At 50.0% G+C, this 21,639-nt stretch overlaps 1 protein-coding gene across 1 annotated transcript in view; it reads left to right on the top strand.

Annotated features, from left to right (window-relative positions):
• The window catches only part of USP1 (ubiquitin specific peptidase 1), a 219,495-nt gene that overhangs the window by 143,715 nt on the left and 54,141 nt on the right, over positions 1 to 21,639 (top strand). Inside the window, exon 6 of the mRNA XM_069642031.1 lies at positions 5,772 to 5,936. Within this exon, the coding sequence (XP_069498132.1) occupies positions 5,772 to 5,936 (165 nt within the window). The remainder of the gene's footprint in view (positions 1 to 5,771; positions 5,937 to 21,639) is intronic.

Below are 21,639 nucleotides of genomic sequence, written 5' to 3'. Positions count from 1 at the left end.
TGCATAGGTTCGGATACGTCGGTACTCTTGGAGTTAGCGTGGGTTTTGATCGGTACTCGGGTTTCGTACTTGAACCGATCTGCTTTTCTATTTTGAAGTCTGTGATCAAGTTGAACCACCAAGTCTATGTAGTCTGCGCAGACCTGGGGTGGATCTACTATCTGAGCTAGAACATCCTTAAGCTCTCCGCGCAGGCCTCGATGAAACAATGTGATCCTTTTGTTTTCTGGCCATCCAGTTTCCACAACCAGTCTATTAAAGGTGGCAACGTAGGACAGAAGATCCTAATTACCTTGTCGTAAGGATAGCAGTTCGTTATCAAGGGCCTGTCCTTGAGAGTGTCGAGCAAACAATCTTTCCATGCTGGCCTGGAAACCCTGAAAATTCTGGAGAATGGGATCATCCTGATTTACCAATGGAATAGACCAATCGGCAGCACTGCCACTGAGGTAAGATAGTATAAAGGCTACCTTGGTCTGGTCGTTAGGGAAGGCCCCGGGTCTGCATAGAAAGTGTAAACGGCATCATAAAGACGGCATATTTCTTGGGATCCCCCGCAAAACGTTCAGGCGGGGCCAAAAGCATGTGTCCAGGTAGATTGATTTGTACCGGGTTATTCAAACCCATTGATGTGGAAGTATCTCCGGAATTAGGTAAAGGAGTGTGCCCTGCCTGGGCCTGCAATAACCTTTTGGCCAGGTCATCAGTTCTTTCCTTAGATAGGATCAGTTCTCTTTTGAGAGCTTTAGTCTCCTGGCGGGCTGAGTGCACTTCTGCCCGTAATTCCCCCAAAAGCTGGGCCAGCTGATCTGTCTCGGAAGTCTCCATAGCGCCCGGGTGGGAAATTATGGGTTGGCTTCGCGTTCTGTCATGCTCACCTGATTCCCACGGAGGCGCAGGTCTGGCTTCGAGTGCTGATGCTTCTTCTATGGTGAAGCGCAGGACTCTGAAGATGGACTCACTGGCTCGCAGGAATATTCCCCTTAGGGTCTGGAAGGATGAGTTCTCCATCCTGCCTCTGATGCAGGGGCGCGTTGAAACCCAGTTACTTCACTGGATTGAGGTTTGATGGGAGTTCAAATAAGCTTGACTATTCAGGTAAGGCGCTGAAAGAGTTCTGTAGCAAGTTCAAAAGTTCAAGCCTTATAATAATGTTCATTGTCTTATTGCAGCAAGCGCTAATCGCTTATGTCTTTTTTCCCCTTAGGGGCCGGGGTTCGGAATGCCGGAGATATGGCGCTGACCCGAAGTGAAACGTGCAGTTCCAGTAAATGACAGGTAAGTTCTGGATGAGCGTTCGGGTAATGTCTTTGCATTCGCTCATTCAATATCTTTGTCTTTTTTCCCCAGAGGGTCCGGAATGCCAGGAAGCGGCAGGACCCGAAATGAAATGGGAATGACCCAACAGGTAAGTCTTAGAAGGAAACTGAGCTTTTCCTATTCCCTTCCTTCACTCACCTTGTGTTCTTGTCTTTTTCTCTCTAGGCTCTGGGAAGTGGCTGCGGATCCGGATGATCGCTGCTGAAGATGGAGGTGCCCAGGAAAGGTGAGTGAAATGCAGCGATCGAAGCGAAATGCTTTTAAAATGATGTCTTCCCTTTCAGGATCGTCGGTGTGAAGTCTCCGTGATGCAGCTTTAGCAGGTAAGGTCTTCTTTCTCTCCAATTCTCTCTTAGCAGGTGACCCAGGATGCTGACAGGCGTGGCTGAAGTCCAGATGCAGGAGCTGACACGGTGAGCGTCCAGCTGCGAGGAGCAGAACAACGCGAAGCGTGAGTTGCTGATCGGGCGTGGTTTAAATAGTTTTGGAAGAAGTTCCAGGTATGTATCCTTCCACCGATCAGGTATGTATCCTTCCCCGACCACACCCAGGGGAAAGTAGGTCCACAGGTAAAGTAGTTCCATTCAGGCCTCAAGAGGTCCTGGATGTAGCAGCATGGTCTGCATCAGGTAAGTGCACCTTAAAACACTTGAACACATGTCTAGCTTTATGAGCCTGGCGCCTAAGGCGCCAGGACAGGGGTCCAACATGAGCCTGGCGCCTAAGGCGCCAGGACTGTGTCCAAAGGGCCCCAGCTTGGGCCCGCTGGCACTTCCCTGGGGGAAATGATGCCTGCCTCTGGGGTTGCTGGGTCGGACCTGGCTCCTTGGAGGTAGGCATCATGACAGGTCTTCCCTAGACCGAGATCACTATATCAATTAACTCCAGCTTTTGGCCATTCTTCTGACCTTGAAGGATTTTCTGCCTTCCATCTTCAAAGATTTGAACGGACAACTCCAGTTGCAGTGTTCTAAAGTGAACAAGCAGGTAGTGACCAGGGCCCCCACTGCTAGTGGACTTAGCCATTCAGATGTGGGAATGGGCAGTGCAGAACCGAAATCTGGCAGCAGGCTGTACATATCCAAGAAAACCTAGCGGAAGACTTGCAGGTGCCGGTCCATAGCGAACCACTAGTGGGAATTGAACAAGCAGATTCGGTCCCAGGTCTTAGAATGGGGGATTCCGATGGTAGACTTGTTTGTGACTTCCTCCAACAAAAAGCTACCACTGTATACTTCAGGCAAGTCCCGGGTCTGGGTTCCCGGGGGATGCACTGAAGAATTGGTGGGACAGGATGTTGACTTTTGCCTTCCCCCCCTCTTCCCTTGATCCACCGAGCACTGGAGAAGCTGAGGCGCACGCACAACTGCACTCTATTCTTCATAGCTTCTTGATGGCCAGCCAGGTTCTGGTTCTCGGAGCTACAACATCTCAATATTGCCTCCGATCAGCTTGCTGGAGATCTTTTGCAGCAGAATGAACAATGGGTCTGACATCCCTCCCCACAATCCTTCAGCTTGGTGGCATGGTTCTAAGATCATGTCCTTAGCACATTTCAATCTCTCGGAGGAGAATATGCGCATAATTCAGGCTGTGGGCAAACCTCCCACGCAAGCTCAGTACAGCAGCAAGTTGCTTTGTGTCTGTCACTTATGCCTAGAAAAGAGGCTGCTTGATCCTTGTCTGGCGTCTATCGATTGTGGTGTTTTGTTCATGTCAGACCTTGCAGCTATGGGCATTCATATCCACTCATGTCAAACATACGTGTCTGCTATTGGTTATTACCATAACACGGACGGTTGTTCATTCATGCTCACAAATCCGCTGATCTATAGCACAAAACTTTCAAACCTTTGACAACGGTCTAGTTGAAACTCTTCAACGGAAAGTGGCTTTTCTGGTTGCCTTTACGTCCGCCAGAAGGCTAGGGGTGCTGCAGGCTCTTTCCATTGAGGAGCCTTTTCTGGTTTTCCATAAGGATAATGTGGTTTTCTGCACACGCAATGATTAACGTGAAATTCCGGCAATTTTCGTAGTATCTCCTAACCAGTATTTTTTTCCAGAACCAGCATCAGACGATGAGCCGGTTCTTCACAACCTAGACGTTAGAAGGGCTCTCAATTTTTATTTAGAACAAAAGACTTCAGATTCTCTTCTTTGTTACCTTTGGGAATCCAAATGTAGTACAGGCATCTATAGCCTCCATTTCCTGCTGGACAACCTTCTCCGTTTCATAAGCTTACTCAGTTCAGGGTTTTCAAAGCCCCAAAGGCATCCATGCATATGTGATGCGGGACAAGGCTACAGCTGTAGCTTTTAACAAATGTTCCTTGGGAGGCCATTGATAGGGCGACCACATGGGCGCCTCGCACAGATTTTTGTAAACACTATTGCCTCGACCTTAGTTAACAAGTGGATGCTCAGTTTGGTCAGGATGTGCTGAAGAACCTTTTTCAGTAAGGGGGTTTTCCATCCACCCAGTTTTAGTGTTGGTGCTTGTGAATATACCACAGGTATGGAGGAAAGGGGACAGGACATAGGAGTAAACCAAAGTTACTCACCGTAGTTACTAATGTACTCCTAGCCCATATTCCCCTTTCCACCTTACGCCTGTCCGCCTTCCCCCTCTAAAAAGTTGTCGTACTGCTAATGTCTTCCGACCTTGGTGATAGAAAAGGACTGAAGGGTGATGCACTTGACGGTGCTCAGGAAGGTGGGGCTAAAGCTACATGCACTGGCCCGTATAAAAAGAAAATACATTTTTTGATGCTACAAAAAGTGCTCAGTCCCGAAGGACGAAATGTTCCATAAGTATGGAGGAACGGTGACTATGGACTAGGAGTAACTTTATTTGCTTATCTATACTGATCATATATTTTGTTTACTGTATATTTATTATCGTTGCTTTTGAACTTATTGGTTGAGTCTCACTATTAGTATTCTTTGGAGTTGTGAAGTCTAATGTTCAAGAATTACAGTATATTTCTTGGTTTTTGACTTTTTACATATTCAATTTTCTACCCAGGTGAATGAAGTAGTGGTTACCCATTCTCTAATAAGGTTTAGGGGTCTCTATTGGGACAAGCATATTAGGCAACCATTGGATATTTAACATTGTAAATCTGATTTAAATTATTTTTCCAGATAGTCATCTCATATTGCACACTTTACAGTAAGGCTTTCTACATTGATCACGTCGAATTGAATGGAATGGCCACTTGAGGTAGGACGTGTATCAATACGTTGGCACCTGATTTACATCAATATTGTGCAAAATATTTGGTTCTCATCTTTTTTTGCTCTTATAGATTGAATTCTGGTCGATTGAAAAGTACATATGTACTTTGCTCCTGATGAAACTACATCGCCCTGAAACACATCTAGCTTGACTTGTGGATTATTTTGAAATTAAAATTACTATTCCCACTTTTGAAATTCTTACTTCGAAACAACATTTTGTTAAATGAATTTACACTTGCTGCTTATTGACAATATGTTCATTGAATTTCTATAAGTGATTTACATTTTGGTTGTTTCACAACCTGAGGTGGTGTGCAGGACAATCTATGAAGGATAACCATGCTGGAGAACTACAGTTAAAGGTAAGCAACACATTCTTTACCACCAAGGAAAACCGTTTACCAGCCAAGCAGAGGGCTTAAGCAGCTAGTTAATTATGGGTCACTGCAGCCTTGTTCAGAAATGTAACAGTTGACAAGATGATCTGGTGCCAATGTGGTGATTACACATTTTGTAGGCCCTACTGTATGGAGGCATGATGCTAGGACAGATGCAATGTAGGGCAGGTGTCCTGCCATATCCATTCCCCTAAATGAGTTTTAGTCCAATCCCTTTTCATCCTGAAGTACTTGAGTACTGCTTACTTTATGGCAGCCCCAACCTAGTGGTTTTTAAATTGCAAAATGGTTTTTAAAAGAAGACTGAATACTTGTATTTTTGTATATTATGCAAAATGTTTAGAAGTGCCCTGCATTCCAGTCGACTAGCGGATCATTCCGAAGGGTACATTTAACATTTCAGTGATTGCCTCCTGTTTTTTTTTTAACCAACCACCTTATTCAAATCTTCTGCCAATTGAATGAAAATGGAGAACTATGATTTGCAAGTAACTTTGCCTTTTCACTTAGTCAAGAGGACTTATTGGAATAGGTGAATGTGTTTTGTACAGAACCACCCACTGTATCCACTCAGTTTGGTATTAGTCTACTGTTGACGACCATGGCATCTGCTCTACCGTCCAATGTGATGCCCCCTTAATATGACTGAAGGTGTGTCATGGATCATTGGAATTGGTCTCATACCTTTGTCATGTGCATCCATTCTGAAAGCATGTCTGCTCTAAAATATTCATATTACTTCAATAGTTTCCAAGACTGTTCATCTCCACATTTCGGTGCATGTTCCTGATTTATACCTTTTTTTTATTTTAGAGCTAGATACTCTTGAACTGGTGGAAAAATTGTTCCAAGGCCAGCTGGTATTGAGAACCCGGTGTTTGGAGTGTGAATGTTTCACTGAACGCAGAGAAGATTTTCAGGACATAAGTGTTCCAGTACAGGAGGAAGACCTTTCTAAAGTGGAAATCAATTCTGGAAGTGAGTACCAAAATAGTAACTGCAGTTTTTCAAAATCCTCTTGAAATACTTTTGTAAAATGTGTACATTTCATGCACTCTCAATTTAAGATGTGCACTGATCTCTGTATTACTGGCTGGGACCTAATGTCTCTACACTAATTTTCCAGAGTGTTTTAGCAACACTGCTGGCTGAAAGTACAGCATTCTTAAGGTCCCCAAAACCCACTGGCCAACTAACACAATGTTACATCTGATGGCAATCAGTAGTGCATAGTGAAGTGCAGCTACATCTTTCCCTCTATTTGGGAACCACTCCATTAGGATGCAGGCTAGAACATTTTACAAAGGTAAGCCAATTATATTCAACACTACAGTCCGTTGATTGGTGAGGCTACTCCCAAGTCCACTCCACCCCAGGCTTGGACCATATGTTGTGCAAACTGGGTCCGATGTTTGCATAGTGCTTTGAGCTCTCGTTGCATTTTCCTTTTTCCAGATTTGTTTGCTTCAATGCTTCAAATGGGCTGCGTCCAAATGGGGGATGCTTGTGAATCTGATTAAAATCGCAATGTGGGAGACCACCAGGGGGCGCGGAGCATGCTGGACGTGTGAGACCAGCGCTCCACCACCACCGCAGGGCCTAGCACTCTGAGCCAATCCCCAGTCGGGAGTTTGGAGTAACCCTGACTGGAACGTGTGCCCCTGCGGCAGCGGCCCAATGAATTGAGCGCTCCTCTGAAAGTGGATACAGCCTGGCCCTGGTCTGAGGCCCCGCTCGCCGAGCAACAGGACACCTTTTCGGACGCCGTGCAGTGGAGCCACTGGGGGCATCACATCTCGCGGTGCCCCGGGCCTTGCACGGGACCCGCCGCGGAGCCCGGAGCTGCCGGTCGACGCCGTCGTGGCCTGCGCCCATAACACTGAGAGGAGGACGCCGGACCACGCCCCGGAGGCAGGTGGACATCGCGCGGGGCCAGGGACGAGTGGGGTGTCCTGGTGGGAGCCCCCACCACCGAGAATCGCTCCGGACCACCAGCAGCAAATCAGGACTTTGGGGGCCTCCCGACCCATCCCCCGCGCATTGAGGCCTACTGCAAAAGGAGCCCCCAGCAAAGGGGTCCGAGCCCACAATGGACGTGTGGCGGCCCTAGACGGCCCGAAGGTGAGGAGCGCGGGGGGGGGGGTGAACTGATACTTGAGGCGCGGCGGACTGTTTGGCCCCCCCCTCCCGGCACGGACCAGCGCAAACCACCTCGTAGAAGCTGGCATGGCCTCCCCCCCCCCCCCCCCCCCCCCGGAGCACAGGGGTCCCCCCGGAACATTTCAGCCGTGACGCATCTGGGGAAGCAGGCCCCAATCACAATCTTAGCCCCTCTCGTGTGGGCCGGAGCCATCACCGGGGTCCCCCCACATGCAAGCTTCCAAGACGACCAGAGGAAACCTCAAGACATTAAGGCAGGGTGAGAGGCGCCAAAGGGCACCCAGAGACCGGAACCGTAAAACCGACCCAGTCCACGTGCGCAATCCGCCCTCTCCAGCGCTTCCGCCGGTCCAACGCACCCCTCAGTGAACCACTCAGTTACCATGCCTTCAAGTGCCGACACCCCACCCCCGCAGTGCTAACGAAGGACGACCTCAAGGACATCCTCCAGGAGATAAAAGCAATTCAAACGGACATACAAGCCTCTATAGTTGACCTCACAGGGAGAGTGGAGACGCTCGAGGAAAGAATGGAGCGAATGGAAAACAACCACCTCCAAGTGGACCTGTTAGACATGAAATACGAAGCGAGGCTAACAGACCTAGAAATCAGAGAGGAGGACATAGCCCTGAAAATGGACGACCTAGAGAACGGAGAACGCCGAAACAACCTGCGCATTATGGGTGTGACTCAACAGAGGCGAGACTGCCACAGACGTAGGGAGAAAGGTTCAGGGCCTCATCAACAAACTCTTCACACTCGAGGGGGGGGCAAGGAGGTCCAGCTGGAAAGAGCCCCCAGAGGGGGAGGTGGAGCGAGGGGCGGCCCGAGGTCCATAGTTGTGTGCTTCCTCCGCTACAGAGAAAAAATGGACGTCCTCGAAAAAGCGAGAAGGCTGGAGAGTTTCTTGTTCGAAGGAGACAGTGTGGATTTTCCAGGACCTCTCGGCTTTCACTCCTACCCGCAGAAGAGTGCCGGCCTCTCACCCAGTGGCTCACCAGCCAAGACATAAGATACAGGTGGTCCTTCCCATTCGCCTTGTCTTTTGAACGCTCAGGAGTGGACTATAGAGTGACCAGCGGCAAGGAGGCATCCCAAGTGCTGCAGGTACTCAAAGGGGATACCCCATAGGAAGGAAACGAGATGGAGGTGCAAGAGCCTCGGGGAGCCAGGAGGGAGCCGGAGGGCCCCTGGTCTACAAAGATGATGATAAAGGGCCGAAGGAAATTCAAGAAACTAAACACCCCCACAATGGAAGCCGAAGGGGACTAAGTGGTCAGAGGCTCGCTATTAGAGAAACTGAGAGATTGAATCAAACAGCCCCGGCCGGGGACGCTGAGCTTAACAAGGGGACTGCGGTGGATGGTCTTGCATTCACCCTGGTGGTTTGCCCGTTGGCAGGCGTCATGATAAAGAGGGGGAGGAGGGAGGGAAGGGAGGGAGTTGGGGTTGGGGATTTTGGGGACCCACGCAGTCTCAAAACCACATTGGAAGGTGGCAGCAAGCGCAGATCCGGGAAGACGGTACCCACAAGACAAGGACCCAATGGCAGACAATGAGAATAGGGGCCGGGCCGAGTCACTGAGAATTGGTTCACTCAATGTAAAGGGTCTGAACTCCCCAGCAAAGCGCTCCCTCTTGGGGATGGAAATGAAGAATGCTAAACTAGTTTCCTGTACAAAGAGGATATCTATAACGGTCACGGTAGAGGAGGGGGCCATCCCGGGAGCACACGTGGGCCAGACCTCCTGGGCATCCGCTCCCACGAAACGGAGTGGAGTCGGGATCATCCTGCAGAGAAACCAGAGACTCCGAGGTAACCAGGTGGGGGAGGGAGGATGGTAGAGCCATGATTATATTGGGTGACTTGCACAACTCCATGGTCTCCCTAGCAGCGATCTATTGTCCTAATGTGGGCCAGGTTGAATTTCTGAATGAGGCAATGGGAGAGATAATGGCCAGGACAGAGGGGCTCCTTATACTGGGTGGAGACTTTAACATGTGGGCAAATCGGGAATTAGATCATAGTGGAGGGGCCATCCCGCTAGGCAGCCGACGGGGTGGACCCCAGGGGAAACTCCGGGAGCTGATGTGGGGCTATGGGCTCGTGGACACATGGAGGGAATTGCATCTGGAGGGAAAGGGATACACCTTCTACTCAGCGGTCCATGGCACTAGAACGAGTATAGATTACCTTTTCATGGGGCACCAGAACATGGGCCGAGTGGAGTCTTGCATCATCCGCCCGGTTAGCTGGTCGGACCACGATATGGTCTGGGCAGATATTAGTGTATTGGGCCTGAAACCCAGAGAATCCCTGTGGAAGTGCAATGACTTCCTGCTAAGGGATGTGGTTTTTAAGGAGGAGATGGAGAAGGCAATCAATGAATATTTTGAACTGAATAACACGGGTGAAGTCAACATGGAGACAGTTTGGGAGGCAGCAAAGGCGACCTGTAGGGGGGGGGTTTCTGATTAGAGAGGGGGCTTCCAAAAAAAGGACCAGGACACTCCTGGCTCATAGGCTAAGGGTGAAGATAATAGCATTGGAGGGATCTGAAGGGAAGAGTGATGAGGAGTGGGAAAGGGACTTGGGGGATGCAAGAGAGAAAAGGCAAGAGCTGAGAGCATTGGAGATGGGGAAAATTGTAGTGGGCCTCAACACCTGCATCAAAGGTATTATGAAAAAGGGGATAAGGCTGACGCCATGCTGTTGGCCAAACTCCGGGGCCAACGGAGAGATATCTGGGTGTCAAGGATCTCATGCAGGGACGAGGGGACAAAAACGGATCCCGAGGGAATAGTGGAGGAATTCGCTGGGTTTTATGAGACTCTCTACGGGAGGGAAGGAGAAGTGGAGGCAGAGGCACTGGGAGCATACCTCGGAGGAGTAACCTTACCTGTGATGGACCCCCCAGAAGCATCAGCCTTGGACGCCCCAATAACAAGCGAGGAGGTACTCGAGGTAATATCGGGTCTTAAGCTGGGCAGGGCCCACGGGGAGGATGGATTCACCGCAGGCTTCTATAAGGCCTTTGGAGGCCTACTAGCAGGGTTCTTGGCAGGCCTATTCACAAATATCATGAGGACCGGGAGTGCGCACCCGTCTTTTGGCAAGGCACTGCTACAGTGATCCCGAAGGAGGGCAAAGATCCAACAGGCTGCCGGTTGTATAGACCAATTTCCCTCCTGAATGTGGACGCTAAACTGTTCACCAGGATCATAGCCACGAGACTAGACAGCCATATGCCGGTACTTATCCACTTCGACCAGGGGGGCTTCATACAGGGGAGACAGTGGGCGGACACACTCCGAAAAACCCTGCACCTGATGAGGGAAGCGGCCCCGAAGGGAGTCAACCCTGTCCTGGTGGCCATCCACGCCAAAAAGGCGTTCGACGGGGTGGACTGGGAGTTTCTACACAGCGTCCTTGTCAAACTGGGCTTTGGCGAGGGAATCGGGCGAGCCATTAAGACCTTATACACAGACCCCTCTTCTAGAGTCACGGTAAATGGTCGGCCTTCAAAGGGGGACGAGGCAGGGCTGCCCCCTCTCCCCAATCCTGTTCGCCATGACCATGGAAATACTCGCGGAGTACATCAGATGTGCCCCGATGGTCCGCGGTATTAACGTTGGAGGTTGGACCTTCAAGCTCGGTCTCTATGCAGATGACATACTGCTCCATCTGAGGGAACCCACTAGCTCGGTCCCGGCTGCCGTTCGGGTTTATTGAACGGTTTGGCCGATTCTCAGGCTTCAGGATGAACATTGGGAAGTCCATGATCTTCCCCTTTGCCCCAGATGCAGACGGGGACCTCACGGAACTGTCTCCCCTGGGGTTTCAAATTCGTACTGAAGGGATTAAATACCTGGGGATCAACATCGTCCGGCCCCACAAAGATCTAAGCCAGGCAAATTACCCCCCGCTGTTTGAAAACGTATTCAAAGATATGGAGACATGAAGTAAGGGGCAAAGCTTGTGGATTGGAAGGATAAACGCCATAAAGATGAACATCCTCCCCAGGTCATGTACGTTTTCCAGATGCTCCCTTTAGAAGCCCCAGAAGCACTCCTTAAAGAAGCCAAAAAACACACAACGAAATTCATATGGCAAGGCCAGAGGCCCAGAATAGGTTTTGAAACACTCGCCCTCCCCAAGGACAGAGGGGAGGTCGGCCTCCCAGACTTACGAACTTACCACAGAGCAGCCCAGCTCAGAACCCTGGCCCCCCAACCTCAGAGAGGACCCCAACAAACAATGGGTCTTTCTTGAAAACTCCCTCCTGAGCCCTGTCACAGTGGGTGAGTGGTTATGGGTCCCGATGAAAAAGCTCCCAAGGACAATCAGTGACCACCCAATACTAGTAACAATGTGGAAGGCGCTGGAGGGTAAGGGACACGGTGAGAAGGTGACCACTTGGCCCTCCCCCGTGAGTCGCATCTGGTCCACACCAGTTTTAGAGGAAATCCTAGGCCATGAACACTATCAGCCCTGGTTTGACGCGGGCCTATGCAGAGCTGGTCAGTTGGTCAGGGAGGAGTCCTTTATAAGTATCCAGGAGCTTGAAGAATCCTTGGGAATAGGTAGGCTCTCCCCACTGCTCTACCTGAGACTTAAGGGAATCCTAATGAAATCAAAACTAAAGCCCAAATTACAAAGAAAACTCACCCCAGTCGAGAAAATCTTAGATACCCATGTAGAAATGAAAGGCCTCATCTCACTCCTTTACTCGGCCCTTTTAATCCCCCCCGGGAGGGAACCACCAAAAGCCTCAGGGGGAAATGGGAAAGAGACTTGGGTTGCAGGATCGGAGGCGGTCTCTGGGGGCGACTCTGTAGATCTATTAAGACCTCGATCTCCTGCCAATACAAAACCCATGCTGTTAAACTCCTGCACAGATGGCAGTATGACCCGATCACACTTTCTAGGATGTTCCCAGGCGTAATCCCCCTTTGCTGGCACGGGTGTGGGGAAAGGGCAAACTGTTGGCACATGTGGTGGACATGCGGGAAGGTCCAAACTTATTGGGCTGAAGTCCTCAGCTGGCTGAAAGAGGCGGGAGAGGGTGTGCTCCCACTGGACCCAATGTTGGTGCTGTTTGGCCTGCAGCATAAGGATGACCACTGGGAAAAATGACTGGACCTCTCACTCCCTACTGTTGGCAGCCAGAGCGGCTCGCACTAGAACGTGGAAGAGGCCCACCCTCCCCACGAAGAAAGAATGGGTGATGATTGCCAAAGACCTATTCCTTATGGAAAGACTTACAGCTGCTCTACATGGTTCAAGCGCCCAAATAGAGCTAGACTGGCTGCTATTTCAAGAGGTGTTTGGCAATACATAGGCCACGTCCTGAAACCCTCAAGCGTCCTTGGCCCGGCCCAAAAACAAGCCCCGACATGGAATGAATGGCCCTGGAACTTAAAAAATCTGGTTGACCACTGGCGGAGAAAATCCGGATTGAAGCTGCCCTATGCCGCATCATTTCTATAAGCAGACCGCAGTGCTGGAGATACTGTGTGGGGTGGGTGGGAGGGGGTGGGAGGGGAAACAAACGCAGGGAATAATGGCCTATAGTTTAATTTGTTGAGGGTGAATGCCCAAATCTTGTAATTCGTGTACCTATGCTGTTTTAAAAAAATCAATAAAAATTGAAATTAAAAAAAATAAATCGCATAATGTGCATACAGTCGGACATCTAGTGGTAATCGGGAAGTATTGCATCTTTTTTCGAAGATCGAAAAGGGACATTGTCGACATGGGCGTGACTGGGACACTAGCCCTGACGTGTTGTGTACCCAAGATCCGTCACACGTCAATGTCACCCCGGTTGTTTTTATACACCATTCTGGTCGGTTGCTTTGATGTGGAGTTCGTGTTATGAAAATTGCCATTTCACGCGTCTGACGTAACGTTTCTGTGGAAAGACCTACGCAACAACCACGACGAGCGGCACTGCAAACACTACACTTTTTAGGCCAAAGACGCTCAAAGAAATTCTTAATCCCCTCTCCTAGTAAGACCCCCAGCACTTTTTGGTGGACTTTTGGACCTTTTTCTTGTTCTCCTGAATGAGGGGAGCCTTTTTTCCCCTCATTCATTCTTTCATGCTCTAACCATGGTAACGCTGCTTTGTTTTGACTATTTTCATGGAGTATTGCTTTCTACGTTTGCAAGCGACTGCGCCCTCTGTGCAGTGTTGCTGGGGACCCTTTTGGTTCTCCTTTTTATATTCTTTCATGTTTCCTAAGAACTACTGCTCTTAAGCAAAGAGGGATACTTTGTATCCTTCCCAAAACATTTACTTGTGAGATTAGCACACCCTGCCTTATGTGCAGTGCTCAGGGGATACCTAGTATCTCCATTCTCTGCTCCTGTCACCTCTCTTGTCCCAGTGACAACCCTATAGTTATGGCTGGTGGCAGTGGACATGTTCTAACTTTTCTGCGATTTACTACCGCAGACTGAATTCCCCAGCCCCGGTTATGCACAAAAGGGTCACCTATGTCCTAACATGTTGGCCACTTTCTTTTTTTTTGCCATTTCTTGTGTGCTGGTTCTTTGTTAGCCCTTCTACCATTCTGGGATGGGGAGGTCTGAATGGGTTTTGCCTTTGGCAGGAACCCTTTGTGTAGCCCGCCAAGGCTCCAGTGTGTCTGTGAGGACAGCAAGTATGGAACGAGCCCGAAATGCCTGTCCTTTGTCTGCTGATGTTCCTGAATGGAAGCAGTTCCCACTAGGGGGGCTGGCTGTCCTCATTGGACAGCCACACGCCCCTTTCAGAGTTTGCAGAGGTGTGAATGGGAATCCAAATAAAAGGTGAGGTTCCTGAGGCAGAAGGCAAGCTGACCACTGGAACAGAAGATCTGAAGCTGAAGACGACCAGAGAAACCTTCAGACCCTTACAGTAACCGTGAAGCAAAAGAAAAGTTCGAGAAATTAACCCAATAGCGGGTAGTTGCACACAAAATCAAAAGTATATCATGTAGATGTCTTAAATGTTGATCATAGTATGCAGCAGCAATGGGGCGCGGAGGGGTAATTTCTCGAAACCCCTACCTAAAGTATAGGCTATGAAAGCTGGTTTGCCTCACTCCTTGCGCTCCTAACTCAGGGTTTTTAACAGAGTATGTCTATGAAAATAGATGAGCACCATAAATGTCACTTGAATTAGTAGATAACTGACAACAGAATAGTTCTAAAATTTCCATAAATTTGAATCCACTGAAAACAAAACGCCACGCCAACATGTGTTTCAGCCCCCTCTGGGCCGTCCTCAGGGCGTTATAAATGGTGTTTACTGTCCACAAAATATATCAAATTATACATATGCTTAAACCATTAGACCATATCAAAAGATTGTAACATTTGGTTATTAAAGCAGAATATCATACATTGATACACAACCATGAAATAATAGAACAAAAACGTAATTGGGGTATGCAGAAAAGACAAAGGGGAAGGGGAGGAGGAAGCAAAAAAAGAGACCATTAGTATACTCTTATTGCTCCAATTTGAAATGACAATTGTAAAAAATATCTGAAAATAACTAAAAACAATGGTAATAAATGTGTACGCCACATCACACACAGAGTAGTCCATATATTCAGGGTACCTAATAACTCTTCATTGGTGTGGAAATCCATATATTTGTGAACGTAGGTTGATCATAATTACGCTAGTGTAAACCCAAATGTTAATATCTATAAGAACAGATCAGGCCGGTTTTGACATAAATAAATGAGTCGTGCAAAAATAAGTGAGTCATGCAAAAATACCATGTCCGTAAACTAGAGTGCGAAAAACTGGCGTCAGCTTACCAGCAAAACATATGCTTCCAAAGCACAGTCATTACACAGCGGTTAGGTATGTTATAAAGAGCCTTTCCTAATCGCCTCTTGCAGGTTTCTGCGTGGTCTAGTGTGCATGGACAAATAAACAGAAAACTTTCATCAGTCCATTGTTGCAAAAAAGTGTAAATTACAGAGCTCTCGTAATGGTTACTATAACCACTGTTTCTGAAGCTTACCATTCACAGCTTGAATGCGTTTGTAACAGGCAGTCGGCTTGCTGATTGCGTCCTCGTTGGAGTGTAGGCGTTGTCCGGGCTGCTCTATAGCAGCTCTGCAGGAAGTATCTAGTAATCGGTCACATGACCTGTCGCAACCCTGGTTGCCTAGCGACCCACCTGGTTATTTTCCCATTCTTCGTGCCAACAAAAACTTGGCATTTAAGTCATGGAACGGGGTACTGTTATCTCTACTCGTATAAGTCAGACTCAAAATGTATGTATGGACAGACACGGCATTCTTAATAGTTGAAAAATACACAATGTATGCCGAGTGTGCAGAACTTAAATGTTTGGTCATTGGTACGGGGAGCCCACCGCCTAAGAGGAGGATGACGCATCCTAGGCCTCCTCTCCCGCCTCTGCGGCCTTCTCTGCCTTCCCCCCGGTCCACTACCCACGGGGATGATACTGGCATGGACACGACTACGACGGGTACGGATGACGACGGAGGCGACGACGGAACGTGTCCCCCGTCGCCCCTGCCCGGGCGTCCCCGCCCGACGAGATTGGATCCTTCCATGCAATGATCTCCAGGGCATCCGAGCGCTTCCAGCTCTGCCCCGAGGAAAAGGAGGGGTTCCTTTATCAGTGACGTGAGGCTAAAAGGAAGACGGTCCTCGCCGTACCGCTTCTTGATGACATCTGGGATGAGGGGCTCGCCCTCCTCAAGAACCCTGCCACGGCTCCTGCGAAGAGGGACCGGTATAAGAAGTAGTACCGGGTCCCCGACGCGGCCCCCTTGTGCCTTAGAGCACAACCTACCCCGGACTCGGTCGTCTCGGCGGCGGCCAAGAAGAAAGCAGGGGGGGGCTTCGGCCTCGACTTCAACCTCCCCTCCGGACGCCGAGGGTAGGAAGCTGGACGCGATGGGACGACGGGTCATCTCTGCAGCGACAACCATCAAGGCGGCCAACGCCCTGGCCATCGTAGCCCGCTACGACAGGGAGTTGTGGTTTAAGATCGCCCCTCTGTTGGACTGATGCCAAGAGGGCTGACGCCCTGGAAATCTTTCAGGAAGGTGAGATTGCCTCGGACCACGCCATTACGGTGGCTACGGACATCGCCGACACCGGTTTTCGTCAGTTGGGCAACGGCGTTTGCCTGAGACGACGAGGATGGGAACAACCTTTTCGGCAAGGCGGTTGATGAATCCCTTCAGGCGATCAAGACTGACACGGAGACGGCCCGTGCACTGGGGGTGCTCCAACAGCGACGGTCGTCCTTTCGGAGCTCCGGAGGCAGACAGGGTGCCTCCAAGAGAGCCGCAGCAGCTCCTCTACTTACTGTCAAGCGGCAAGGTCTTCGTCGCAGGAGGCCTACAGGGGACGCGGCAAGTCAGGTGGATCCCGCCGTCGTCGCCAAGGTGGTCAAGGAGGCAAAGCGGCCTCCAAGCAGGATTGAACAGCCCGTCGGGTCGGGCCCCCGCCGAAGCATCCCGGTGGGAGGCCGGCTGACGAAGTTCGTCGGCGTGTGGGAGTCCATCTCCACCGACCGTTGGGTGCTGGACGCCCTGGCCCTGGGGCACGCCCTCGAGTTCCAGAAGAGGTGCCCCCGCATTCCTCCCGTGGCCAGGAAGGAAAATCACGTCCCTCAACTGCTGTTGGAAGTACGGGCGATGCTCAGGAACGGTGCCATCAGGCTCGTCCCGAAGAGGCTTCGGGGCTCCGGAGTTTACTCAAGATACTTCCTCGTGAGGAAGAAGACAGCAGGAGGGCGTCCCATCCTGGACCTGCGATGACTAAACAAATGCATCAAGGCACAGAAGTTCGGTCACCCTCCAGCACGTGCTGGGAGAGCTGGAGGAGGGCGATTTCCTTTCGTCGTTGGATTTGGAGGATGCTTACTTCCACATCCCTATTCTAAAGAGGCACCGAATGTTCCTCAGGTTCGTGGTCAAAGGGCGGCACTACCAGTTCAAGGCCCTCCCGTTCCGATTAAAATCGGCGCCCAGGGTGTTCACCAAGTGCCTGGCACCGGTGGCGGCACGGCTGCGCCTGCAGAGGATCCACGTCTACCCCTACCTGGACGACTGGCTCATACGGGCAAGGACAAGGGAGCTCGCTGTGGAACACACTGCGAAGTCCGTCCAGCTGCTCACGGATCTGGGGTTCTAACATCAACTTTCCAGAATCCCACCTGGTCCCGTCGCAAGTCGCCCTGTTTCTAGGAGCACAGCTCGACACAGTGGTGCGGCGGGCCTCACCGTCGGAGGAAAGGATAAGGACCATCCTAGGAAAGGTGCAACGTCTACTGGCCACAACGTGGCCAAAGTGAGGTCTATCAAGTCCCTCCTCGGAATGATGTCCTCCTGCATTTATCTGGTGCCCCATTGCAGACTTCGGATGCGGCCCTTGCAAGAATTCCTCGACGCCCACTGGATCCAGACGACGGGCAGCTTCGAGGACAGTATCTCGCTCGACGAAACGTTCCGTCAGGCGATACGATGGTGGGGTGTCCGCGCTCATCTGACAGCGGGAACAGGCTTCCTAGCCCCGGCCCACCAGGTGACGGTGACGACGGATGCCTCCCTGGAAAGTTGGGGAGCGCACACCGGGGGCCTCCACGCGAGAGATGCCTTTGGTGCTCGGAGGAGAAGACTCCACATCAACATCTTGGAGCTCCGCGCAGTGTTCTGGGGCCTCAGGTCCTTCCTTCCGTCCCTCAAGGGCAAGGTGGTGAGGATCTTCCCCGACAACACCACCACAATGTTTTACATTCGGAAGCAGGGCGGAACCAGATCCCCTGCCCTGTCCTCGCCAGTGGATGATCAATTGACCTTTAACTTAATGTTGCGCAAAGCAGCTCAACATTTCAAATTCGCCACAGATGAAGCTGTCCCTGAAGCTGACTTTGTGGAGGACATCCTCAAAGAGAAGACACCGGCCAGCCAGGCTATTCCTCATCAATTCAATAAAAAAAACATCTGGCTCCCTCCTTATCAACACCTGCTCTTACAAGAGGTGTTAATCGGAGGATAGATAAGTAGAAAAGCTCTTTCATCCTTCTCCCTCAGACCCCTTTTATTTCAGAGGTCACTCCACCCCAAACTCTCTGGTGGTGGCGAGGCACCCCCTGATAAAGAAGGTGAATGACTTTATGCCCTTGGAAAGAGTGTTACGGGTGCAGCAGCTTTTTCAACACATATTGCCAACAATACCACCTTTATTGGCCAGCTACGTGGACACTCAGTGGGCCTTGCTACAAGAAGGCCTACATGAGGTTCCCCAACCACTACAAACTCGTCTCCTGGCCATAGTGACCTGAGGGCAGACCAAGTGAACCAAAGCATACTTAAAAACACTTTGGATTTCGCCGAAACAGCTGGTCGATCTCTGGCTCAAGGCACACTCCTGAAGAGACACACGTGGCTAAGGAACTCAGTGAGTTCAAGCCAGAGATGCAAGCGTCACGTGTAAATAAACCATTGGAAGAATCCAACCTGTTTGGGAAAGTGGTCGACGAGTCCTTCGAGACCGCAAAAAAGGAGCATGGCACCCTGAAAACGCTAGACCCAATTACACCGGTCCTCTACAGGACGAGGATCTGGGTCCAGACAGCTTTTTCGTGGCCAACGCTTCCCTCGACAAACAATTGGTCCTCTCCACAGGGAACCAGCAGATACACCTCCCCATAACCCCAGAGGGCTCAGCGTCGTGGGAAGGGAAGGGGCCGGAACTCTACCCCCACAGGCTCCCTGGCCTCAGGTACAAAATGACCCGAAGATTCAGGTCCTCTCCCATGCCTCCCCGGCCTAGGGCCGGCTAACATCGTTCCGTCAGGCATGGGAGGGGATAACTACAGACCAGTGGGTGCTAAAGACCGTGGCCCACGGGTACTGTATAGAGTTCAACCGGTCCCCAACATTCGGACCTCCACAAGCAAGACTGACACCAGACCATCTTCGTATCCTTCTTTAGGAAGTCGAGACACTATAAGAAAAGGGAGCCATAGAGGTTGTACCTCTAACAGGTAAAAGAAGGTATTTATTCAGTGTACTTCCTAGTACCCAAAAAGGATCGAACCATGCGCTCTATATCAGATCTGCACCCAGCGAACACATTTGTAAAGCCACAAGTTATGCATGGTCACTCTGCAGGAAGTAATTCCCCTCCTATCACAGGGGATTACATGGCAACACTGGACATGAAAGATGCATACTTTCGTATTTCAATGTTGCCAGCGCACAGAGAATACCTCAGATTTATCATACAAGACAAGCATTATCAGTTCAAGGTACTACCCTTCGGCATAGCATCTGCACCAAGGGTATTTACAAAGGTACTAGTGATGGCAGCAGCACATCTGCACAGGCAAACTATCCCGGTCTATCCTTACCTCGAAGACTGGCTCATAAGAGGGGACTCTTACGAAACCTGCGTCAAATACCCAAAAGACGATATATCTTTTATTCAGTCTGGGATGCTCCATCAATGAGAAAAAATCCTGTTGGATCTGTTGGCAGTGTTCAAAGCACTAAAAGCTTTCCAGACACAACTGCAAGGAAAGACGGTCCTGATCCCCACAGACAGCACCACGGCCATGAATTATCTGAACAAACGGGGGGGGGGGGGTGCACTCACTCTCCAGGGCTGTCCAAACTGTCACAGAACATTTGGAAGTGGGCTCCCAAATGCACAAGATGTTCCTTTTATCACATGTTCCATGGTAACTCAATCTTCTAGCAGACATTCTCAGCAGAGATTTCCCGTTGCCCATGGAGTCCGAATGGCGATTACACGAAGACACCGTTTCCAACGTTTTCACAGAATGAGCCTTCCGAGAGATCGACTTGTTCGCAACTCTGGAGAACACTCAATGACAAGATTATGCCTCCAGGTACCTCCAAAACTGTTCCAAGGGGAACGGACTCTGGATAACATGAACAGGAATATTTCTTTACAATACCCCCCATCCCCTCCCCCAATTGCCCTTCTCAACAAACTAGTGCACAACATGCACCAGGAACCAGTCGCAATGATGCTGGTGGCCCCCATGTGGTCCCGCCAACCCTGGTTCGCTCATCTGATGGAGATGTGAAACTGTGTTGCCCATACAACATGTCGCAAGACAAAGGGGAGACGCTTCACCCATGCCCGCAGACATTGAACTTAGCGGCCTGGCTCCTGAAGTCATAGTTTGGGCATCTACAGCTCCCTCAGAGATGTATGGACATTCTCAGGGAGGCAAGAAAACCGAACACTCGATATTGCTATTCCAGTAAGTGGAAACGGTTTGTCATCTGGTGCAACTCAGAGCATTAGCACGATTAACTGCTCTCCCACACACATTGTTTTGTACCCAACTCATTTACTTGACTCAGGCCTGGCCTTTAACACTCTAAAGGTCCACTTAACTGCGCTTTCAGCCTACACTACATCACAACAGAAAGTGTTGTGGTGGAAGATGCCCGTTATTAAGGCTTTCATGGAGGGAGTGAAAAGAATTCACCCTCCCATTTCTAATCCGGCTCCCGGGTTTGTGACCTAAATGTGGTGTTCACTATACTTATGGGGCCTCCCTTCGGGCCCATGCACAGAGCTAGTCTTAAAGATCTCACCTATAATATTGCTTTTTTAATAGCTATTACCTCCATTAGGAGAGTAAGAGAACTAGAAGCGCTCAGTCCTAGATCCCTTTGTAACAGTTCACAAAGATAAGGTGGTGCCGCCCAATATTACAACTGTTGGCTCCAGAAACAGACTGGTTTACCCCAAGTTGGCCCCATACAGCTGACGCCACCCTCCCATTTGGTTCCCACCCTGTTATGTCTCCCACTGCTGGTGTCATGTCGCTACATGTGCCACAATTTGTTGTCCCCTCCACTGTACCACGAGCAGCTACCCTCATTCACCCTTTAGGTTTTTGTTTTATCTACCACTTTGGTAACTCATGTGTTTGCTGAAATGTTGCCACAATGCTCTAATGTTATGACAGATGCCAATCTGCAACCTACTGCTACTATCACTAAGTTTCCCACTGCTGTTGCCCAAAATGCACTGCTTAGTGTCAATGATTTGCACACCCTGTTCCCACCGACTTACAACTACAGCATTAACAGCTAACAAAGCCGCCAATGTACTTTGCCATCTCTGGTTCTCGCATTGCTGCCACCTCACAACCTGTTGATGCATTGCGTTTGCCTCTGTCTGACAATGCCATATGTGAACAAATTATGCAACCTACTGTGACTACGAATGTCTCCTATACCTGTTGACCACTATGTGATACTGAAAGAGGACAATCTGAGTGCCCTTTCACTGCCACCTAGGGGGACCATCACCCTGCTGTGTATCATGCAAAATGCTGCACCTAAACAGATCGGAAACTGTCCTACACCACTGCATCCTCCTTTGGATGCTGCCACTGTGCTACCTGCGGACACCTCCAGATAACCCCTGATGCCTTATGCGGCCTACGCTAACTCACTTAGGTGTGCTTTAATTAATGCTCGA

The sequence above is a fragment of the Ambystoma mexicanum genome, chromosome 1q, assembly GCF_040938575.1.
Source record: "Ambystoma mexicanum isolate Mex_15411 chromosome 1q, UKY_AmexF1_1, whole genome shotgun sequence".
NCBI lineage: Eukaryota > Metazoa > Chordata > Amphibia > Caudata > Ambystomatidae > Ambystoma > Ambystoma mexicanum.
Note: the sequence above shows the minus strand (reverse complement) of the source record. Positions and strands in the feature narration are given on the sequence as shown.